Source organism: Miscanthus floridulus, chromosome 12 (assembly GCF_019320115.1).
Source record: "Miscanthus floridulus cultivar M001 chromosome 12, ASM1932011v1, whole genome shotgun sequence".
Taxonomy (NCBI): domain Eukaryota; kingdom Viridiplantae; phylum Streptophyta; class Magnoliopsida; order Poales; family Poaceae; genus Miscanthus; species Miscanthus floridulus.
Window position 1 is genome coordinate 79,846,158 of NC_089591.1, and position 22,780 is coordinate 79,868,937.

The 22,780-nt window shown below is 45.5% G+C and overlaps 3 protein-coding genes across 4 annotated transcripts; 1 reads left to right on the plus strand and 2 right to left on the minus strand.

Moving 5' to 3' along the window:
• Positions 1–1,244: 1,244 nt before the first annotated feature.
• LOC136497218 (myb family transcription factor RLI1-like) lies at positions 1,245–4,213 on the minus strand. Of its 2 annotated transcripts, XM_066493005.1 has the most exons (8): positions 4,041–4,213; positions 2,877–3,516; positions 2,517–2,763; positions 2,342–2,418; positions 2,130–2,172; positions 1,858–1,912; positions 1,707–1,776; positions 1,245–1,616 (listed from the first exon to the last, which is right to left on the minus strand). In XM_066493005.1, exons 2-8 carry the CDS (start codon positions 3,486–3,488, stop codon positions 1,371–1,373), a joined length of 1,350 nt encoding a protein of 449 aa, XP_066349102.1. In that variant the 5' UTR covers positions 3,489–3,516; positions 4,041–4,213; the 3' UTR covers positions 1,245–1,370. The 2 variants fall into 2 exon arrangements, with proteins under 2 accessions (XP_066349102.1, XP_066349103.1); XM_066493006.1 differs by lacking the exon at positions 4,041–4,213 and having other exon boundaries at positions 2,517–2,760; positions 2,877–3,928.
• An 8,192-nt stretch (positions 4,214–12,405) lies between these two features.
• On the minus strand, positions 12,406–17,844 carry LOC136497888 (leucine--tRNA ligase, cytoplasmic-like). Its single transcript, XM_066493768.1, has 3 exons — positions 17,650–17,844; positions 17,474–17,543; positions 12,406–15,950 (listed from the first exon to the last, which is right to left on the minus strand). The coding sequence occupies exon 3, from the start codon at positions 15,944–15,946 to the stop codon at positions 12,680–12,682; it is 3,267 nt and encodes a 1,088-aa protein (XP_066349865.1). The 5' UTR covers positions 15,947–15,950; positions 17,474–17,543; positions 17,650–17,844; the 3' UTR covers positions 12,406–12,679.
• A 3,248-nt stretch (positions 17,845–21,092) lies between these two features.
• Positions 21,093–22,116, plus strand: LOC136495224 (uncharacterized). The gene has a single exon (XM_066491211.1). It carries the CDS (start codon positions 21,185–21,187, stop codon positions 21,821–21,823), a length of 639 nt encoding a protein of 212 aa, XP_066347308.1. The 5' UTR covers positions 21,093–21,184; the 3' UTR covers positions 21,824–22,116.
• The last annotated feature ends 664 nt before the right edge of the window (positions 22,117–22,780 follow it).

A 22,780-nucleotide genomic window follows, 5' to 3' on the forward strand; every position in this document is an offset into this window, starting at 1 on the left:
AGTTTTTCTTTTACTGATATTTTAATGTTGGGGAAATCTGACTTCAGTAGTTCACTGCCCACCAGTCCAAGTGGAAGTGGAGTACAGTGGTTTTGGTGGTGGTCTCTTCTTCCAGAAGAAGAATTTTTCGTTGTATCAGTCGTTGGGCCGGCTTGTTCGCTTGCTCGTAAACGATCGTAAATTTCCAGCCGGAAATAGTGTTTTTCTCTCACACTAAACCAGCCAGCAGTAAATAATCCACGATACGAAAGGTGGTGGTGCGCCTATAAGACTTTTGATTAACTTTATTCTTTTGATTAACTTTATTACCTGAATGGTTGCTAGAATACTCAAATGTCGAAGTAAAAAAGGAATGTTGGACACTTGTTGCCAGCGTTATTCCAGCTCTGTAGCTAGACAGGCCAAGACGACGTTCATGGAGTCGCCATCTAGATCCAAGTGCGTTTATTCATGGAACCTGATCCTAAATCAGCATGTGCAAATATGCATGCACCAGTAATCGGGTTACTTGCCAAATGCGAAATGCAAAGATGAAATGTTTGCTTTACATACATGTACAACAAAGTTATCTTGTAGGAACGACTGAAAGGTGGACGAAATGGTTCAGTCTCATAAAATGGTTGTTACACAGACATAGTAGTTAATAGGGAACATGTCCATACCTAAAGAGTTTCAGAATACATTCATCCGAACGTATCAGTGACACATATGCTACCCCACTGGGTATTTTCTACGGTCGACTTCACTGTAAATTGTAGGACACCTACATGTCAGTGGCAAAGTCACGGGAGCTCGACTCTCCAGAGGCGGCCCACTCACCTAAGGCCTTAACCTACCCCGGTGCCAAACTGGTGCTTCATAATCACCGAATAGCCTTTAATTCCTGAAATAAAACACGTAACAAAATCAGCGCAGTGAGAATGGCAGAGCTTCAGAGAAATTTGCAACGATCCATGAAGGTCAAATTCGGCCGCACGGACCGATTGCATGCACTGATGATGCACAAACCTGCAAAGTGTCAATTCGGTCTGACCGGCTGATCGCCTAACGAATTTGGATTTGGATGGGCTGGATCCCCCAAATTCACAGCCTCACAGTTTTTTTTTTTTTGGGTTTACTCTTGTGTTTGCACAATTGCACCAAGTTGGACATTTAGTTCTTTCTCTCTCATTTGCTAAAAAAAAAGGGGTTCTTTCTCTCTCATTTTTTTTTTCTAAAAAAAAGAAGAAACGGACATTTCGATAGATTTGGAAAAAACAAAGCACTCCTCCTCCAAAACATTGTATTAGGTAACATACAAGGACATCTAGCCGCCATTTGTAGTCAAACCCTACGATTACAAAGCCAGAGCCAGCTGGAGGCGGCAAAGGCTAGCTTATCTTCGACTGGAACCCGGCGTCGCTGCTGGCCACGGCCGCCAGCAGCTGCTCCTGCACGTCGTCGAACGCGTCGTCCTCCACTTCCTGCTCATTCCGCTCGCCGACGCCGATGAAGGCAGCGGCGGCGGCGCCCTGCTGCGGCTCCATCACGGTCCTGCTCGCCTTCATCTGCTCCTCGAACATCTTCTGCAGCTTCTTCCCCTGCTCCTCGATCTTCAGCTGTAGGTTTCTCTGGATCTGCAACACACGTCACCAAAAAAGAAAAAATTACCGAATGTCACGAACACACACCAGAGCTAGTGTTTGACGCGTAGATCGACAGAGCACCTCGAGCTGCTCGTGGAGGCGCCTCTGCACGTCGAGCTGGACGCGTAGTGCTTCAGTGATCTTCATCCCACTGCAAAAGAAAAGGCGACATGGTTGCCATTAGGATTCTTGCAATGTCAAAAGGTAGAGGACGACGACGACGGTTACGTACGTGCTGGGGTCGGGATTCTGCACGTCATTTCCAGCGGCTCGTTTCTCCTGTTTCCCTGCAATTCGACAACGGGATGTGTCAGCCGGCGATAGGACTGAATTTGAACACAGTGAGCTCACAATGGCAACATGTGTCAGCCAGGCATGGCAATTGGCAAAACGGCCATGGCCCATGGAATGAATAAAGCTTGGCGTTGACGTGTTCGTAGAATAATGTATATTTTAGTACTGTACTGTTCTAAAATGGAATTCTAAATTCTTGAATTAGATTACCTTCAGACGTCGATGCTGGCATGTACTTGGCAATGCGGTATTTCTGAAATCCAAGAGGAAAATATCAAATTGTTAGTTAAATTCAACTAGCTAGGCCGTCCTACAAATTCTTGTACACAACAGCATCAGTTTAAATTTGAAATTTTCTACTGCTGACGAGTTCACAGTTCAGAAAAGTGGCCTTTTTAATTTGAAAAAAAAAATCTATGTACCTGAAGGTGGCTCTTGATGTGGTAGATTGTGAGGCCATCAGAGTTCATCAACTTCAGAATCCCCTTGGGAGTCGCCTCTGCAAATGTCACGCAACAACAAGAGAAGACTATGACTCTATGAGAAAGTAACCAAGAACTCTTGCAAAGAAGAAAAAAAAAGAGTTTCAGTTCTCACTGTCCGCGCCGCCGAGCTGATTCACGCAGTCGACGAAACGCTCGTGGAGGTCCTGCGTCCACCGGATCCGCGTCTTGCTGGGCGCGCCTTGCCCCGGTGCGGCAGCGGTGGCGACGTTCCCGCTACCTACATGGGTCGCCGGTGCACCGATGATACTGCAGCTCCTGGACAGCGGGTTCTCCATCTGGCTCTGCTGCATGCCCGCCGGTGCCTCCATCGCCGGGAGAAGCGTGCTCGCCGCAACCTGCTTCAAGGTTTAGCCAGACAAGAACGGGAGAATCGCTATCAGAATACGATCATGGCATGCTTAATTAGGAGAACGACGATTCTATCAAGCAATGATCCCTAACGTTCACTTACTTGAGCTGAAAAGGAGTGGGCTTTAGGCTCGCCGCCGCCAAGCAGCCTGCCGGTGGAAGCGTCGCCGTACAACCCGTGCGCTCGTTCTTGCTGCTGGCGCCGCTGGAATGGCAGCTCCAGTGAACGAGGCGCCTCTGTGGCGCCGTCGTGCTGCTGTGGCCGGACGTAGTACGTCCTCACCGCCGAGTTGTCGCGGAGCGGCAGCAGGTCGACTGGACGACGGTGGTACAGCTGCTCGGCCTCCGTCGTCGGCCGGCCAAACGGCGGTCTCTTGGCAAACGCTGACAGCTCCGGGAGCGTCGACGTTCCGCCGAGAGGGCAGTCGAACCGCGCCATGCCCATCATCAGCTCCTCGGCGGCGAAGAACGCCGCGGCGTCGGAGCCGACGCAGCGGCCGCCCTGCCCCTGCGTCGCGAGTACCGACCTCGGAGTCGTCGTGGTGTGCTCCTCGTGCACCCAGCCGCCGCCATGCAGCTGCGGCAGGGAGCCCACGAGCCCCGGACCTGGGTGGAAGGAGAGCCCTGCGGCTGTGGCCGGAAACAGCTGCGGATCACACAGCGGCGATCCGTAGCGGTGGTAGTCGTGCAGCTTAATCTTCTTGGCGTCCATCATCTAGCCTAGTGGTCACCAAGTCTCGGGACTGAACACAAACAGAGAATGAAACGAGCACAACCGGCTTGTCAAATCATTTCAAGACAAGGTCGATTGAACGCATCAACAGTTCATCATATATACAGCTTATTTTAGCATCATCTGAGTGAGACATGAAACAGACGATTCTAGCAACTAATCAGGGCGGCAATTGGAGCAGGAGAACAGGATTAGCGCAGCCGGTATGCTTAAATAGGGCCGACGATGCATAGGTTCCCCTTCCATCCAATCCAAAGGAATTTGGGAGCTGGGTTCTAGTGGCCGAATAGGATCCTGCACCAGTGCATATTATTCCTGGTGGCGTGTCTCGCAGCGTGATGAGAATAATTCGACGGCGGTGAGTGCCTCCGGAATGCACACCCATGCACAGAGGACTACTGGGAATCGCGAAACAGCCGACGGGCATGCATGCCGCAGCCGCCGTAGGAGGAAGCAGCAAGAACACGGCAATGCAAGCAAGTAGGAGGAAGGAATTGTGCAGGCGCATCGGCAAATGTGGTTAGAGCAACTTACAGCTTAAAGGCATCACATGTGTAGTAGCACTGAAGCAGGCTTCCTGGAAATCGTGTCCCTCACTCACTCTGTATCAGGAGGAAGGATTGGAAACGAAGAATGGGTACAGAAAGGGCTCCTGATCATCCCAATTGGAATATGAGGTCCTCCCTGGGCCTCCTGATGGGAGCCAAGCAGCTAGCAACTGACACAGATTAAGATGCAAAGATCATCCACCTGCTAATAGTAGTATATAAAGTGCAGGCTTCCATGTCAGACACGAGGCTAGGGGACAAACGCAGGCTTTGGTGCTTTCGCCCTCTCTTCCTTTTTCCCCTTGGTAGCTTGGCATTGTTCTTATTTATGGCTTCCATTTCTAGCTGGATTGCAAGCATACAAATTGCAGTAAAGATCAGAGGGGGGACATCTCTATGCTGAATCCTTATGCCCTGGGTTGTCCTTTGATATCCCAACAAGAGATGATTAGACACCCATCGTTCCGGTAGGGGCAGGCTATTAGGCTAATCACGGAATCAAACAAAGCTCGGATTTCAACTTTCTTGTATGTGATGTTCAAATGCTCATCCCTTCGTATTTTATTATACTCAAGAGTCGCGGACATAATAGTAAGTAATGAATAGCCAAACAAATGGATCTTGTTTCTTCGATGAGGGGTGACTAGTTATTTGCTTGTCATTCTTGCTGGGTGACAATCGAACAAAATGGTAATATCGAACCGTGTTTTCACTTCATTTGTTCCAATTGCTACTGAAGACGACGCTGTTTATCATTTTCTTCAGTCGTCTTTTAGAAATGTCTAGTATCTGTTGGTACATATCTAAGTGATTCCTCATTGGTCCGTTGAATCAATTAAGTTAGACTACATCTATATAATGAACATTCCAGGGGATTGTCCATATCCTTTAGAACCAAAACCTCTTCCTGGAAACATACATCAGCTTATGGCATTTGTAGTAGCAAGCACTTGTCTTGAGAAAAGGCTTTCGTCGTTCTCTAACCGATGTTCAATAACAAAGTTAAATCAAATCCACATCAAATCGATCCAATCATCTGGGAATCCACTGGGTGGTGGTCACTGGTCACTGATAAGCCGTTAGAAATTACTGCAGGTATCAACTGAGCATATTGGACTACTCCTGGCGTCTTCAGAATCCCATGATCCATCCGTAAAGAAGTATGAAGGGGCCGTCCCGGTCGCATCCACGCACAAATGTGAGGTATGTGTGAGATTCTTAAGATCATCTAGTGTAGATTAGAGGGTGAATCCGGTACTTGTTTAGTTCAATTCAACCTATAACTTGATACAGAGAGGGAGACTGTGAGAGAGGGAGATATAGGAGTGGCTGGCCGTCGGCTTGGGGGAGGATGAGCCGTCCATGTCGAGGTCCCGTCGGTGGCGTCGTCCGGCGTGGCGCAGAGGCGGTGGTGGTGCTTCCCATCGCTGACAGCACCCCTCTCGATCAGTCTAGGTTTAGGAAGTAGGTGGGGACGTCTAGCGACTCAGGTAAACCTCGTGTCACGTGCCCTAGCCCCCACATTCTTCTATATGGTGCTACGTGACGGGGGCCCACCAACCTTGGTTTGGTTGGATGCCCCCGATCAGGGCACTGGATCAAGGCCTGACTCCACCGTTGGGCCGAGTCGGATGAGATCACCACTAATAATCTCTCCCTTGATCTAACCTCATACTTAAACTCAACTTTTTTTATCTTTTTCCCATTCAACTTTTTTTTATCTTTTTCCCATTCCATCACAGATCTGTGCATAGAGCGTGCTTCATCGTCACGGTTAGTTGTTATTAAATTTAACAGCTATAATGCACCTCTCTGTTTTGAAACAGATACTCAACTAGGCCCTTAGTATCCAAAAATCATAGGCTTTCCCGTAAACCCATGTCGACTGTGTGTTTTCTGAACGCATTTGGTGGTAAGCCTTTGGTAAGTGGATCCGCAAGTACTTACTCGGTACTTATGTGTTCAATGCTTTCAAAATAATTCTGGATTTTCTCCTTTACAACATACAACTTAGTGTCAATGTGTTTGGCAGCACACTTGATCTGTTATCTTAGGAGTTAACTTACTTTAAATGATTATTGTTGTTATCCACCATTGTTAAATTCGGATACAAATTCCCTTAACATCTTTTGTCTGTTCCTTAAGTCTCATGTCAAGCTATACTATGGTATGCATCACTGAAAACACCACAACTATTTCTTTAGAGCTTTTCTACAATAATACTCTAACTGCGAGTGTTAGCAACTCCTGTGAATTTCACTACACATCTCGCCAAGACTTAACATTTGTACCCTCAACTATTTGAGAGTTCTTGTTCTTTCTTACTCAGCATGAGGCCTATGATACTTTACAAAATTGCAAGACATTTTCAACTCTATTCCAATTATCTATATTTGGATTGGACTTCTGCCAAAATATCCTGGATACATAAACTACGTCAGGGTAAGTTCTTACTTGTACTTGTACTTGTACACTCATCAAGCTTTCAACAACTGAAGCATATGGAACCATATTCATTTGATCGATCTCATATCGGCTCCTTAAACACTTAAAGTTCCTAAATCTATTACCCTTGACTATAGGAGCAGTCGTAGGTTTATTCGCGTGCATACTTTACTTCTTTAGAATCTTTTCTAAGTATGCCTTTGCGATAGTCCTAATACCCAATTTTCTTCTATCTCGATGAATTTCGATTCCTAGAACCAATGACGCTTCACCAAGATCATTCACATTAAAACTTGAGGACAAAACTTCTTCTCCAATAGCAGATTAACATCACTACTAATGAGTAGAATGTTATCTATTCACAGGATGTGGAAAATAAAATTTTCATTCTTGATCCTTGCATAAATGCTATTGTCATCCTCATTTTCTTTAAAACCTAAACTTTCTTATCGTTTCATCAACTTCAAATACTACTGTCTAGAGACTTACTTTTAACCCATAAATAGATTTATACAGGCGGCATCCCATATGTTCTTTTTTTTATGACAAAACCTTTGGGTTGTGCCATGTAAACGTTTTCATACAAATCCTCGTTGAGGAATGTCGTCTTTACATCCATCTGATGTAACTCTAAATCATAATGTGCCATTAACACCATTATGATCCTAAAAGAATCCTTACATAAGACTAGAGAGAAAAATCTCATTGTAATCTTTTCATTCTCTTTGCGTAAAGCATATTGCCACAAGTCGTGCTTTATATCTTTCTATATTTCCTTTAGAGTCATATTTTATTTTGTAGACCCATTAACAACCTACTGTTTTGGCTCCATTAGAAATTTCTTTTAAGTCCCAAACATCGTTGGTATTTATCGAATTCATTTCAACTTTATATCTTTTTGCCATTTAAACGAGTAAACACTTCTCATGGCTTCTTCAAATGAGATGGGATCACCCTCCATTTGAATTTCTTTACTAACATAGACTTCATAGTCATTGAAAAAACTGGTTTACTAATTCTTTTAGACCTTCTGGGGCCTCAGTTACTGGCACTTTCATATGGGGCTGTTATTGCTCTTCATTACCAAGAGAATTGATTCTACGGGCTCCTATATTATAAGATCCTTGTTTATATTATTCATCTTCTTCAAAGAGCTAACAACATGTGTTGTATTAGTCATACATCAATAGGTATTGAGAAATTTGTTGCTCCTAAGTCACTGGAGTGGGCACACAGTCCCTCTTCTCTTTAAGTCTTAGGTCTCTACATACCTCTACATACTATGCTCCTCCAGATCTTTCCATCTTTTCTAAAGATAGTGTATCTTCAAATTTCTTATTTTTGGATTTAATCTTTCAAAACCTCATACGACGCTTTAAGCACCACTTTAACATCTTTGAGGCTGACTATGCTATCTTTCTGTCGGAACTTTAAAAGGTCCAGGAATTTAACTATTTCTCTGCTTAGGGGTATCATTGTTGTGACAGTTGTACTCCTCCAACGGTCGTATTCATCTTAATTAATCTTTATCTCACTCTCAATAAAGAGTATCTTTCTTAATTAATCTTTATCTCACTCTTAATAGAGAGTATTTTTTCTTAATTGATCTTAATATTCTCCTCCTCGAAATATGGCATGAACTTTATTGCCATAATTTTGAGAACTATTTAGAAAACCTGTGAACGAGGAGACACTTATAACTTACTTCATTCACATGATTATGTCATATAAACAAAGTTATTTCTTTAATCCGTTTAGGAGTACACTTTTCTTATTTCACTTCGAGAACTCAACGAGGTTTTTCATTAACAATATTTTTGCAAGTCACGCTTGCATCTTTTCTTATCTTCCGGTTAGTATTGACCATGACGATGCATTTCTATTGTGTCACGGTCAATACTAGAACAACGTAAGAGCTATCCAAGCTTCTCTCGCTATGTGGGATAAAAAAACATATGAGTCATCACAAAACTTCTCCCGCTATGCAGGACGGACTAGCATAATTACTATGCCAAAACTTCTCCCTATACGAAATACATCTATACGAAAACTTAGTCATGACGACTAAAACATTCACTTATACTTTATTTTCCGATTAAACCTTCCCATTGGTTCCAATTTAAATAGAAAATTAGTAAACTAACAAAAATTATACTGAATTGGCTTGAATCAAGTCTTTTCATTTACATACACCAGCATTGCAGCCCATTGGCATGCAGCCGAGTGATCTCAGCGGTTTAAAAATAAAACTTACAAGATATTTCTGCATCAATTCTACATCACCGTTGGACAGAAAATAGAATTAATGAATAAAAACTCATAAATTAACATAAAAGTCATATAACTACTCTTCAAAATTAAATTCTCCTATTGGTTCGAATTTAATTAGAAGATAATCAACTTCATTGCAGTGGAAACGTGTTAATAAAATACATTCTATTAGTTTAGGAGCATTTTTTTGTCCTTATCTACTCTCTGAAAAATTAACCATGTTGGTGTTAATTTTATCAGAGATTTAAACCTCAAACTTGAACTCGTTATAATATTGTCATCATCAACGTTGGTCAAAAAATGATAATACCATAATCTTACATAAACAAAAACGAACTACTCCTCTAATTAAATTTTTCCGTTAGTTACAATTTAATTAGAGGACAAACATAATCATAATTTACTAAAAGTAACTGCTCTTCAAATTAAATTCTCCCGTTGGTTCGAATTTAATTAGAAGATAATCAACATTAAACTTTGCAGCGGAAACATGAAAATATTCTTTATCTACTTTTTAGAAGCATTTCACTGTACTCATCTACTCTCTGAAAAAATATCATGTTGGTTCAAATTTTGACAGAGATTTAAACTAGACAAAAATCATCAAAATTTGCTTCTGAAAATGAATTAACATGAAAACTAAAAACTTCACTGTGCATTTGGGTCGTAACCACTCGCGCGCTGCGCTCTGTCGCAGCCCAGCAGCAAAAACCGGCCTAGCCATCCGCGCGCGTCGCGTTGTCCCCGCGCCTAGGCCGCAACCTGGGCCTAGGCCGAGAAATCACTCGCCCGCCTAGGCTGAATCCAGCCCGAGCGCTGTCGGCCGTTGATTTGCATCCGACGGTTGTCCGCGCTTCTCGCCCGAGTAAAAACCCCGCCGCAGCCGCTCCCGTCGAAACCCTAGGACCATTCAGTATTTCACTCTCTCTCTCTCCCTTCCTCAGCGCCGCGACGGAGAGATTAGGGGCACCGCAGAGTGGCGCCGCCGCCGGTCCCCTCATCGGTGAGCTCACTCGCCCGAGGCTGAGCAGGCCACCGTCGAGCGGTCTGGACGACGGTGCCCTTGACTCCGCACGGCTACACTCCCCTAACCCAAACCTCATTCCGTCGCTCCCCTTTCTCTCTCTCAGCGGCAGCCACTGACCGAGCGAGCTTAGAGAGCCCCCGGAGCCGAGAGAGAGAAGGTGGCACCGGTGCTGGTCCCCTCGCCGGCGCGCGCGCTCCTCAGAGGGTGAGCGCGCTGCCGTCGAGCGGCCTAGCCGCGGCGCCCTGGCACGACCGCAGTACAACCGGCGCGGAGGCCCTTCCAGGGGTGATACGGTGAGTGGAGGCCGGCGAGGTAAGCCACCTCCCTAGCCCTTCCCCTTTCCCTTTTCTTCTCTATTTGGATCTTCTTTCTATTCTTCTCGGATCTTGTCCGATTTGGGGTTAGGGTTAGGGTTAGGATTAGGGTTTGGGTTACTGTTCATCTTCCCCGACGGGTTAGGGTTAGGGTTCGAGTACTTTTCGAAATCGAGACCCCCTTCTTACTCTCTTTTCTTCACCAATTAGGGTTTAGAGTTCGATGAACCCTCTGCCTTTCTTTCTTTCGATCCGAACCGGATCTATCTCATATCCTTCTAAAGTGCTACTTCCCCTACCGGATCTACGCCTAGAGGAGCGGCTCTGGTACCATTGTGAGATTCTTAGGATCATCTAGGTGTAGATTAGAGGATGAATCCAGTACTTGTTTAGTTCAATTCAACCTATAACTTGATACAGAGAGGGAGACAGTGAGAGAGGGAGATGTAGGAGTGGCTGACTGTCGGCTTTGGGGGAGGATGGGCTGTCCATGGCGAGGTCCAGTCGGTGGCGTCGTCCAGCGTGGCGCAGAGGCGGTGGTGGCGCTTCCCGTCGCTGGCAGCACCCCTCTCGATCGGTCTAGGTTTAAGAAGTAGGTGGGGGTGGCTAGCGGCTCAGGTGAACCTCGTGTCATGTGCCCTAGCCCTCACCTCCTTCTATATGGTGCTGCGCGACGGAGGCCCACCAACCTTGGTTTAGTTGGATGTCCCCGATCACGGCACTAGATCAAGGCCCGACTCGACCGTTGAGCCGAGTCGGATGAGATCAACACTAATAGTATGTACACGCATAGGTGGGGTAATGCAGTTTAATGCAGAAATACCAAGGAAGGATATAATGCAGTTTAATGCAGAAATACCAAGGAAGGATATAGACAGGTTTCAGCTGTCACGGGTTCCTTACTTTCTTACCGGCAAGGCGGCAACAATGGCAAACCGAGTTAAATCGATCCGATCCAGTCATCGCTTTAGTTTCGATGTGTACAAAGCAGAATCCATTGGGGGTGTTACTGACCGGCCGCTAAGAAGAATTGCCTCTTTGGAATCTCCATGCTCAGAAACAAGAACGAGAAACCACTGTAGAGAGAGACAGAGGCTGCCGTCCCGGTCCCTCTGGGATCGATCGCATAGTGAGACTGTCAGTCTCAATTCTGACAGCCAGAAACCAAAAGAAAAAAAGAAAAAAGACCACCTGTGAGCTGGTGCAGTATTTGCAGACGCAGGCATACTCTCTCTCTCTTTTTTTGTCAATGTATCCGAATGGACGGTGAAACTTATGCAGATATGGGATTTTCAGATTTGCACGCGCAGGCAGGCGTGCCAACGTGGAAAGAATTGGTCAACAATCTTATCTGGATGCATGTGTGTGTATATCATAGATATATATCATAGAAATATATCCTTGCAGCTAGGCTTGGTGCTTCGCCGGTTGGTGCTGGGGTTAGAAAAGGCAGCAGGGGGGCTGGAGGTGGTGGTGGTCGGCCTCTGAATGCCTGAAGGGCCATTGCAGCGGATCACTGCTGGTGGTCGACCTCTGAATGCCTGAAGGGCCATTGCAGCGGATCACTGCTCGGCTCATCGGCGCTCCCAACTCCACAGTCCAATCCTTTTCTTTTTCAACTCCTCGTCGGATTCGTCCATGGATCGCCCGCGCAAACGACATGGCAAGCCAGGTGGCGCAGGTGTCGAGTGTCAACCCAACCAAAGTACAAACCCACGATGGCATTCGCATCGCATGGTATCTTGTGTTAGGGACGATGATAGATTAAAAAGAATACAAAAGACTATAAAGCTATCCGTAGTATAATTGTTGAAGGGGATTGCTTGATAATTCATAATCCTGCCCAGGTTCAGCTATTTTCCTAAATTCGTTGTATTTGAGTAATAATTTTTTAGTGCTTCTATACACTAATTAAATGACGGATTGTGGTGTAGTGTACCTATCAAATTTGTTCAGCTATTTCTTTAAATCCTTTGCATTTAGGTGTAATTTTTCAGCTATTTCTCGGGTTGTCTTGACACAAGTTCGCGGAATTAGCAGTCGGAGCATCTGCTCCACCGTCACACATACATATACTGGTGGAATCGAAACCTGCGTACATTCTAGTACTACATGCTATCTTATCAGAGTAGATAAATACTAGTACTAGTGTGTATCCAAGAGGATGTCAGATGGACGGCTGGCTATAGCAAGCAACTTAGGAATTGTACCTTGTTACTCAAGATGTGATCATCATGAGCTTTCGCCTATATTTCTGCACATAAACTGACCATAGAAATCAACACACCAGATCATAATGAAGTAAAGCCGCATCACCTTAACATACTATGTTGACAATAACAAAACTGGTTTCCCCAGACAAAGGATAACATAAGCTGTTGACAGAAAAACGACGCTAGTTTCACCAAACCAAAGGACAATCTGTTGACAGACACGAAGCTGGTCTCACCAAAACAAAAGGCTACTGTAAGTGCTCAATCTTTTTAACATCCGACTCTTAAATGTGCGGCAAAATAATAAGAAAAGGGCCATACGCTCGGACTATTAGCAATGGTGCAAGCTCAGCTTTCAGCCCTGTCTGCTGAGGAAGATGGCGATGGGGACACCAGGTGCGTTTTTCTCCAGCAGCGAAACATGCTCACCGGCCTTAGCGCGAGCGGCTTCGTCGGACGCCGAGAGCACCTCGACTTGCTCAAGGCCCAGCTGCCTCTTGATCAGCTCCATGTTCTCCCGGAGAACATCCATCTCACCAAACGGAAGCTTCAAGTCCAACACCTGAGGACCAACCTCCAATGCCTCGTCCTTCTTTTTTTTTATGAAGGGCATGCACAGCTTCTGAACTTGCTTCAAGTTCATTTCCTGCCCGATGGGACACTCCTTCAGAGCTTCTGCTATTTCCTTATCAGGTGCGAAGGAGCGACTTTGGCTGTCGAACTTGGACTGCAGCACCCTCAAGCACTGCTCTTTCCAGCCAGAGTAGTGCTCATCCACATATATAAGGCCAATGCTCATCTTCTTTTCCTCGGCTGGAGGTGCTGGTGCAGCTCCCTTCTTAGGCTTCTTGGAACCAGACTCTTGCTTCTGAAGCAGCTTCCTGAACGAAACTATGGAATCCTGCAAGTATTTATTTGCAATTCTCAGCGTAGGATCTGGGGTGTCTGCGACTGGCCAGCCAGCTTTTATTGCAAAGCCTTCTTTCTTCATGATCTTCTGCCACACGTGCTCAGCGTAGTGCGGGCAGATGGGGGTGATGAACCTGGTCTGGACATCCATAAATCGCCACAACAGATCACGGTTCATCCCTGCTGCACCGCAAGAGAGCCTGTACTCATCTCTAGCCGATTGGAGGTCATAAAAGCCAGACGTCAGGGCGGCTCTGAACATGAAAGCATTGTAGCTCTTCTCAGTTTCTATGATTGCAATGTTCATCTCATTTTCAAACACACGGTCAGCATATGTAGTGGGCGGCCCCGCTCTTAATTTAGATTCAGCATCTGTAACCTCTTCCATCCATGAAATTTCTTTTGTGAGCCTCATCACAGCAGAATTTGCAGTTTCAGTGACAAAGTTTGCATCATCCACACCATCGCCAGCATCAGCAAGGGCAAATCGAGTGGCATCAGAAGAGTACTTTTTGATGGCATCTTCGAGAGTTAAGAAATTCCCTGTGGACTTGGACATTTTTTCAGAATTAAGCATAAGATGCCCATTGCAGCGGAAACCAAGAGGCCAATGGTGCTCAGGAAGAAGTGCTGTATGATTGTATATGCAGAATGTCAGATGGTTTTGAATAAGGTCTTTACCAGACACACGGATATCAAACGGGTACCAGTACTCAAATTCCTGCTTCATTTTGTTCAACAGAGCAGCAGGGATGTCACTTTTTGGTGCTGGACCATCACAAAACACAAAATCCCAGACTTCATCCGTCATTTCTTCTGGCCTTACTGAAGATATTTCTTTCCCATACATATTACCATTTTGCAAATGATGTGCAACTGTATAATAAGCCATGTATAGGGTTGAATCAGAAAGAGATTCTACAAGGAACTGCTCATCCCATGGGATTCGAGTACCAAGGCCAAAAGAACGCGAACAAGCCCACTGGTTCAGCCAGCCCAATGTGTGTTCAAAACCATTACGGGTTTCAGTTGAGAATGTATCCATGCGGTCCAAACATTTGACTGCCTTCTGCTTCCATTCAGCCTCACCATAAGTTATGTACCACTGATCAGTGAGGGCAACAACACATTCATCACCAGATCTAGACATGACCTTCTTCTCCGGCTCACTATACAAGACGGCTGTGCCTTCTTCCAAAAGCTTGCTTTTAATCAGTGGCTTCGCTTCTTGAACCTTTCTACCACTGAACTCACCTACAATCATTGTTCCATCAGTAAATCCCTTCAGATATGTCATTCTTTTTGCTTCAGCAAGCTTCTCCTTGTCGTTCTGGCTTTTAATCTTAAGATCATGACAAACCTTCTCTGCTGACTTGTCTCCAAATTCAGGAATGTGGATTATTGGTATAATCTCATAAGGAAGAACCCACTCATCTTTCACTCCATACTTTGCTCTCAGTGCTGGCTTTGCGACTAAATCTTGCAGTGCCATGAAATCATCAGGTGAATCACTAGGAACACTAGTCACAATGCCAGTACCTTTGTCAGTCAAGACAGTGAGCATTGGAAGAGCATATATGGTTTCATTGAAGGCAAGAGGAGATTTCAGTGGCAAACCAATCAAATCAGTGCCAGACAGCTCACATAAGCAGGTTGGTTTTTCAGGGACCCTGGATAGGTGTTGGTATGCAAGATTAAGAGCAGACCTGGCTGTAAGGATGAAGACATCAGTGTCGTTGATCTCAAAAGCACCATACATTCCATCAGGAAGGACCCAGCAATTTGTCTGTCCATACATCGTCTCAGGTCTTAGTGTAGCAGCTGCCAAATATACCTTCCTCCCTTCCAACGCCTTCAGCTTGGGAGGAAAAGGTGATATCACCTCCATTTTAATCAAGACGTATTCTTGTGGCTGCACACCTTCACCTGTTGCCCTATCATGATCAGCACAAGGTTGGCCATCCAACGGAGAGTAGATCGTGTACCTCATGTCTTTGACAACCTTGCCCAATTTCTTCAGCTTCCTCATCTGCCACTTAACAAAAGCATCATAGTACGGATTCATGTCAGTAGTTATGAATGACCTCCTCCAGTCACAACCCAAGCCAAATTTCTGGAGAACCTCCTTTGCCAATGGAGGGAAGTGAGTCAACCAGTGATAAGGATCTTGAAATCTGGCAATTTCTTCATCATCTAGACCAAAGCTCTTCATGATCTCCCACTGGTACTTTTGTGCACCAGCCTTTGCAGTAGCCTTGGACTTCTTCCCCTTAAACTTATCCGGGGCAACAACATCAGCCTGGTCAGCTTGGATAGCATCTGCTACTGCAACACTAGAACCCTCTGCCACGGGAAACACCGGAGGATATCCATATTGTTGGATTTCCCTAGCAAGCTTATCAGCTGAGGCCTTGATGGGCATTCCAGTGCAGTGGAAAGCAAAAGGCAAAAGGACATTGGAGCCACGAAGCCTGTGGTATGCAGCACCGAACTCAAGCTTGGACAACGAGAAGGCATGGCCCAGATGCAGCAAGCCATTCATGTAAGGGTATGGAAAGTTCCCAAAGAATTTTTCCCCGGGGCTTGGAGGCTCATTGCCAGGATCAGCCTCAAAAACCTTGTTCTCATCCCAAAACTTCTGAACCTCTGATTCATTGTTGAGCAAAAAGTCTGTCCGGGCACGACTCTTAGGCTCATCAGGATTCGTTGACATTTTCCTGGAATATCAACAAAAAAGAATGTCAAAGGCCAGCGTCTCAAATTGATTCTTTTAACTCAACTAAATTCATATCTGAAGTGTAAAAGAAAGAAGAGCTAACAAAGGCATGAAACATACAGAAACAAACATTTATTTTTGAACGAAGTATAGCATCACAATCTCATGTTAACTCGACTGAATTCATATCTTAGGTGTAAAAAAAGAGAGCTAACAGATGCATGAAAAATACTTAGCATCTATTTTGAATGAAATATAAAGGTTGTACCCAGTGCAGAGAGCTCCCGCTCTGTGCGGGGTCTGGGGAAGGGTGTCAGTGGCAAGTCCTACCCTCGCCTGTGCAATGCGAGGAGACCGCGACTCGAACCCGGGACCTTCCGGTCACAGGCGGTAAGACTCTACCGCTTGTAAAGAAGAGAAGAAGCTAACAGATGAATGAAATATAAAATCATAATTTGATACTAACTCAACCAAATTCACATCAGTAACTCAAAAAGAAAAGTGCTAACAGGAGCATGAAACATACAGATAGTGCTAACAGGAGCATGAAACATACAAGGTATACCATCACAATTTGATTGTAGTTCAACTGAATCCATATTCCATATCTCAAGTGTAAAGAAGAGAAGGACTAACAGATGTATGAAACATACAGATACAAGCATTTATATTTTTTTAAAGAAGTAAACCATCACAGAGCTGATATCTGAAGTGTAAAGAAATGGAGAAGCTAACAGGCACATGAGAAAAACAGGAATACACATTTATTTCCGAACAAAGTATAACATCAGAAACTGTCCCCCCGCCCAACCCCAACTTCTAGGAAGCGAGACGGCTACAGATATAACATGAGGCAAGCAGTTCAGTTCGATTCAGTCTAACCCCAAATTTGTTTGGCACATGAAAGGACTGCTACTGATAATTCTGTCCCTATCATCCACATGGCAAGAGTTCTTCGATATTTTTTGTCCAAGTTTATTTGCCACATGAATGAAGTCACATCCACCCAGCAAAGGAATCCAATGAAATGGATGAACTCAACTACCCGTCACAGCAAGGTTGCGGTTGCGGATGGAGATCACTCCCTCTCCTCTCCACCACGCTCACGCTAGAAACCACCCCACCAAGGCAATCAACAAGCAGATCAATGACAACAAGACAGCCCTGTACAACCCCACAAGGAGAAGCTAGGACATTTGCCAAGAAATTCGGTATATAGAAACACAAAATAACCACAAGTACAATACACATATATATTACATGTGAAAGGTCTAAGTTCAAAACCTGCATGAATTACAATATAAATACTACTAGTTCTAGGGTGATTTGCTGATTCATTGGCAATGATGTGTTTCCTAAAAGAGAAAGATGCATAAAATCTTAGTATGACATCTGCTTAAGTGCTTATGGCCACGAACTGAACTGCCCTAGCGATCATTGGGACTTACTATACATTACCAAATAGGCAATTACAAGTGACCAAGCACTGAACAAGCAGGGAAAAGGACTGAAAAAACAACTAACCCTCCGTTCACGCAGCAGATGCTCCTGACGACGTCCTTGATTCCTCGGTTCAGCAACTTGTCCTCCGAGGCTGCAAATTCGCCCACAATCAATCATCACGGCGGGACAAGAAGAAACTCAGAACCGAAAACGGGCACGTAATAATCGAACAGGACCAACAGACAAGTATGACGAACCTAGACGCACGAGCTCGAGGGTCCGCTTGCAAAGATTCTTGCCGGCGAGGGTACTCGCGATGCGCGCCAGCGCCCCCCGGGCCCTCTTCTTCGTCGGACGTCGGTGCGACCTGGAGAACGTGCCGCGGCTGCCGCGTGCGTGGGACGGCGGCGGCGGCGGCCGTGCGTAGTCGCTAGGAACTAGCTAGCGCTGGTGTGGAGGAGAAGGTAGGGTTGGATTAGTTTGTGCCTTTATTGGGGTTTGGGTTTGGACTTTGGGCTGTATGATACCCCAGAATCTCAGATCCTTCATGAAAAAAGATTCGGCCCAAATCCATGGTAGTGATGGGCTTGTATGGGCTTATATGGTGGTTGCTGGTTGTGGTTGTCACGTTCACGGGGCCGAGAAGCCCAGCTAGGCCAGCGGAGTAAGATTTTTTTTATTTCGATACTTTTATTTTATTTAATTTCGTCTTTTAAAAAACAATTGGCCCTTTCGAAAAATTGTAAAAAAAAAACTCCTCCCGCCAATTGAAGTGGGTGTGCCCCAATAGTTCCCTTCCTGTGTGAATCTCAAAAGATCATAACTTTTATGTATATATATAAGCTTCAATGTAGTTAATAGTTATTTGAAAATTTTAAGCATATAAAACTTTATAGTTCATGACCATTTCATCTAAAGCCATTTCTATGCTAGATCTAGACACTATATAAATTAGTTTGACATCAAATTGGCTAAAAAGGTTATATGAGATACAAAATTGTAGATCTCACTGAGCACAGGAACATTCATGTAAATTCTATCCCTATACAAGGTTATATTAAAAGCTATCGGTTTTCTAAGATATATTGTGCTAGTAAGTGGACAGATCCAGTGATTTCTTCTCTCCCTTCATAAGTCATATATACCTAAAAATTTGTAATTTTTTTGGTATAGGCTTATATGATAACATTTTTTTACATGAATCATGCTCATTGAGTTATATAACTTTTTAACTCACAACATTTTTCGACTATATATTAGGTGCAAAATGATGGATATAAAAGAATCATGAACTAATAGAGTTATAGATCTTGATGGGCTAGAATTTTCGTATATAACTTCATTTCCGTACGTAAAAGTTGTCTTTAAAAAAAGTACTTCCTTTGTTCTAAAGTATATGACGTTTTGACTTTTGTACATATATATTATTCTTACTATATGTAGATCTAAGTGATATAGTAAAAATTATGTACTTAGAAAAGTCAAAACGTTTTATAATTTAAAACTGAGGGAATAATATATAGTTAGTGGTAGAATTTGCTGTTTTCAATCCTGTCACTTCAATTAGCGATAGAATGTATTTTAGTAATTTTTTATTTAGTAGAAAATTATTTCATTTAAAAAATAAAAAATTTCTCAGAAACAAACGTGTGCTACTTGAGGCCTACATCCTTCTGGTAGCGGCCCGGACAGGGACCTCTCTATTTCATCTCTCTCTCTCTCATCATGTAATAATGGAGGAGAATTCTGTCGTCAGATCACAACGTACTGACTCGAAGCAACGAGGGGACCTCTGGTCCGTTGGCAATGCAGCAGGTAGAGCAGGTTCCCTGCGACGTTCTAGATGGATTCCTCGTCTGGTCCCTCGGCGTACGCGCGCGCGCTGCCGTGTGAACGTACAACCGTGGCGTGCGCCGCGCACAGTGGCCTGCCCGCAGCGGCAGCGGCAGGCCGGCAGCCATCAGTGAGCGAGCGAGCGCATGACATGATCGATGGACCTCGCCGACGCCGATCCGGTGCAGGTCCGACTCACGAATCCACTGGTGATGCAATGGGATCCCTCCCGCCGTTGCGCCCAAGCAACATCAGCTCACGAATGATTGATGGCTCCGGCCGGCCGCTTCGCAAGTTCGCATTCGCTTCCATGCATGGCACTTGGCGGGAGCGAGCCATCGCATGCATGCGCGCGCGCGCGAGCGAGTATCCTAACAACTGGATTTGCAGGGCCTCTCGCACGCACGCAAGGCGCATGAGCGCCCAAAAGTGCACGCATCCATCCATGCATGCACAGCAAGCAGCGCGGCCAGTAATGCATGCATGCATGGCGTCGATCTCTTGTCACTCGACGACTGGCCGCAACGAACCGAAGTGGCCAGGAGGAGGAAGAAGAAGACAGGAGCTGGCTGGCCAGGTTGGATCCTCGGTGTCCTCTAAAGTGTGAACAGACCAGAGCTCATTGGATTGGAGAATGCAGACCACAAGGGTTCATAACAGGCAGTGTGCAGAAGCCACGCAACGTTCCGTGGAGGAGAAACTCTTCGTCCTCCTTGCTCTGCTCCTGCTGCTCCTGAAAGGCTGAAACGGGATAAATCACAGCGAGGATGGCCGCTTGATGCTGCTTGTTTGCTTCGTCAAGCCAGGGGGTCCAGCTGTTCTGCACACAATGCTATCAAGCATTCGAGCTGCAGCTGAGCCCCTAATCCAACTTGCAGATAGTGACACCATATATACATGATGTTAATTCTAAGAGCAGCAGCACTATTATTGTTCAGAGTTGATCAGACGGTAGTGCAATCTTCTCGTATTTTTCTGAACCGATGCTGATCAATCCATTTGTCTCTTCTTCTTCTTTTTTCTTGCGAGGAAAGTCCATTTGTCTTTAGCAATTAGCAAAACAAAAGGCTTCACCGAGGAGGGGAGTCATAGACATTCCACATTCCTGGTCTGGTGTGTACGTGCATGTGCACCACGGTTTCGTTTTTCTACGAACGTACATTTTTAATTTGCACGGCCAAACAACACTGAACATTGCTGCAGCTCATCATGTTCACGTTATTAATAAACGTACAAAAATGCTAATAGGATAAACACGATCAACTAGAGCTGAGTTGTTCGCAAGATCCATAATTATTCCATATTCCATTGTGTGCACTATAATCTACTAGTAATTGGCTAAATCACCTAAGTTCTTGCTTGATGATCCTCTCGATACATATAGATTGGTGATGAAGGGGATAATTTATTTCCAAAAAAAAATGGCCTAAGCGCGATGATAACTCGCACTTCCCATCGCTAAGTCCAAATTTCCATTTCCATAGCTGATCGAAGACAACACCAGTGCATGCAGAGATATTTCTAACAAGATCTCCAAATCCAATTAATTAGGACGCCTACGATATCACGATATCCTGAATTCCTGATTGACCGATCAAATTAAACCCTGCATTCCATTTTCCGAAGCAGAAATATATACTGCTTACCATGCAAGTGCAACGTCATAAACTAACGATATATTATCCGATAAATAATAGATATAATATCTGTTTCCGCCCTACGGAGATACGGTGGCATCGCTGCGACGCGACGCTGCGGAGGCCACAGTGAGTCGGTGTCTCGGTGACACGTACATTTCCGTACACGAGGAGGCTGGTCCTTATAAAGGTCCTGGACTAGCACTACCGGCAGCCGCCGTCGATTGGCACACACCTCCACCCTCAGCCACCATCTCCATCTCTCCACCGCCGTGCCAGCGCCACCATTCTTCCGGCCGTCCAGCTAGCTCGACTCCTCTACATGGAGGCGCTGCTCCGCCCGAGCTCCAGCGGCATCTCGCCAAAGATCAGCACGATCCTGCAGTCGCACGTGTACCCGCGGTTCGGCCGCGTGCTGCGCGCCCTCGCCCGGGTCAAGTCCGCGCTCCTCGACGCCCTCGGCAAGACCAAGTGGGGCACGCGGCGGCGGCGGAGGAAGCAGCTGCAGCAGCACCGCGCGAAGAAGAGGAGGAGCAGCAGCAGGCATGGCGGCGGCGGTTTCGCGAAGACGCCGCCGCATCTCACCTGGTCCGGCGGCGGCGGCCTGTCGCCAGCTCGGACCGCGGCCGAGATGGCGCTGGACGTGGACTACCACGTGTACCCGTCCTACGAGTCGGTGTGGAACGCGGTTGTCGTCCCCGCGACGGCGGCGGCGGCTCCCGGCGAGTACTGCGGGTACCTGCGCTGGCTCGAGGAGGAGATGCCGGACGAGGTGGTGGTCGTGGAGGATGACGACGACGAAGGGGAGGAAAACGACTCCGACGTCGACGGCGCCGCCGCCGGCGGGAACGAGATCGACCGGCTAGCGGAGCAGTTCATCGCGAGGTGCCGTGCCAACTTCTTGCTGGAGAAGCAGGAGTCGTACGACCGGTGTCAGGAGATGATCGCCAGGAGCCTCTGAATCCGTCGTCCTCACCCGGATTCGATGCGTTTTTCCCCCTTCTTGCCCATGCCCACTGAACCATCTGGATTTGGCTTTGCATGCGTACGTGTTCATAATAATCTGCGTGTAGTGTGGCAGTGGCTGGCTCGCTGCTGCATGCTTGAGTGCTGCAAGCTAGCGTTTGTGGTTCTTTTTCTTTAAAGCGTCGAGATTGATGAAATATATATAGCACGAGCGCAGTATACGTATATTCATGGAGCAGCTGCTGTGGCTTTCTTGCACCTTGACAACACTGAATATGCTTCTTCAGTTCAACAGGAAATGTGCAAGCGTTTGTTGGACCGGCATGCTTCGTTTGAAATGTCTAAGATATAACATCTCTATAAGCCACAAAAAAAAGAGATATAACATCTCTAGCGCTAGAAAAGATGTTTGAGTTCAGTCCAAGTTTTTTTTCGGTTGGGTGTATCATTAATCATTAATTAAGAAGTTGAATTCCTTCATATAACCTCACAGCAGTGGAACAATCTGCTATGAATTCTTGCTTGAAATGGAGTCTTATCCATATCTGTAAACTCTTTTAATTTGCGCTAATATAAAAATCTAGACAGCCCTAGTCCTTGAGTTTCATTCATCGGTCCCGTTCGCTCTTCGCTGAAAAAACAAGCTGAACACTATTCCGACTAATTTGTTTTGAGAGAAAAACATTGTTCCGACTGAAAAGATAAGCCGAAAAGTACGGATTATAAGACAAGCGAACAGGGCCATCATACCTTATGATTGCTATATTTGAATCCTGACTTCCGAGACACTAAATCAAGGAGTTGATCCTAATTTGCTAGAAAAAAGGGAACAAAATCAAGATTTGTTGCCTTGTTCCTAGCACAAATTAATTAAATTGATCAAACAATTCGACCTATTCCCAAAATCAAAATATTGAAATAAATCCCCACTTGTCCATGCATATTTTCCTCC

Excerpts from the sequence above, each read along its gene's own strand:
- LOC136497218 (XM_066493005.1), bottom strand. The coding sequence starts at position 3,488 with ATGATGGACGCCAAGAAGATTAAGCTGCACGACTACCACCGCTACGGA. Across the intron at positions 2,419-2,516 it reads TCAGCTCGGCGGCGCGGACA|AGGCGACTCCCAAGGGGATT; the intron begins GTGAGAACTGAA and ends TGACATTTGCAG. Across the intron at positions 2,173-2,341 it reads ACATCAAGAGCCACCTTCAG|AAATACCGCATTGCCAAGTA; the intron begins GTACATAGATTT and ends CTTGGATTTCAG.
- LOC136495224 (XM_066491211.1), top strand. The coding sequence starts at position 21,185 with ATGGAGGCGCTGCTCCGCCCGAGCTCCAGCGGCATCTCGCCAAAGATC.
- LOC136497888 (XM_066493768.1), bottom strand. The coding sequence starts at position 15,946 with ATGTCAACGAATCCTGATGAGCCTAAGAGTCGTGCCCGGACAGACTTT.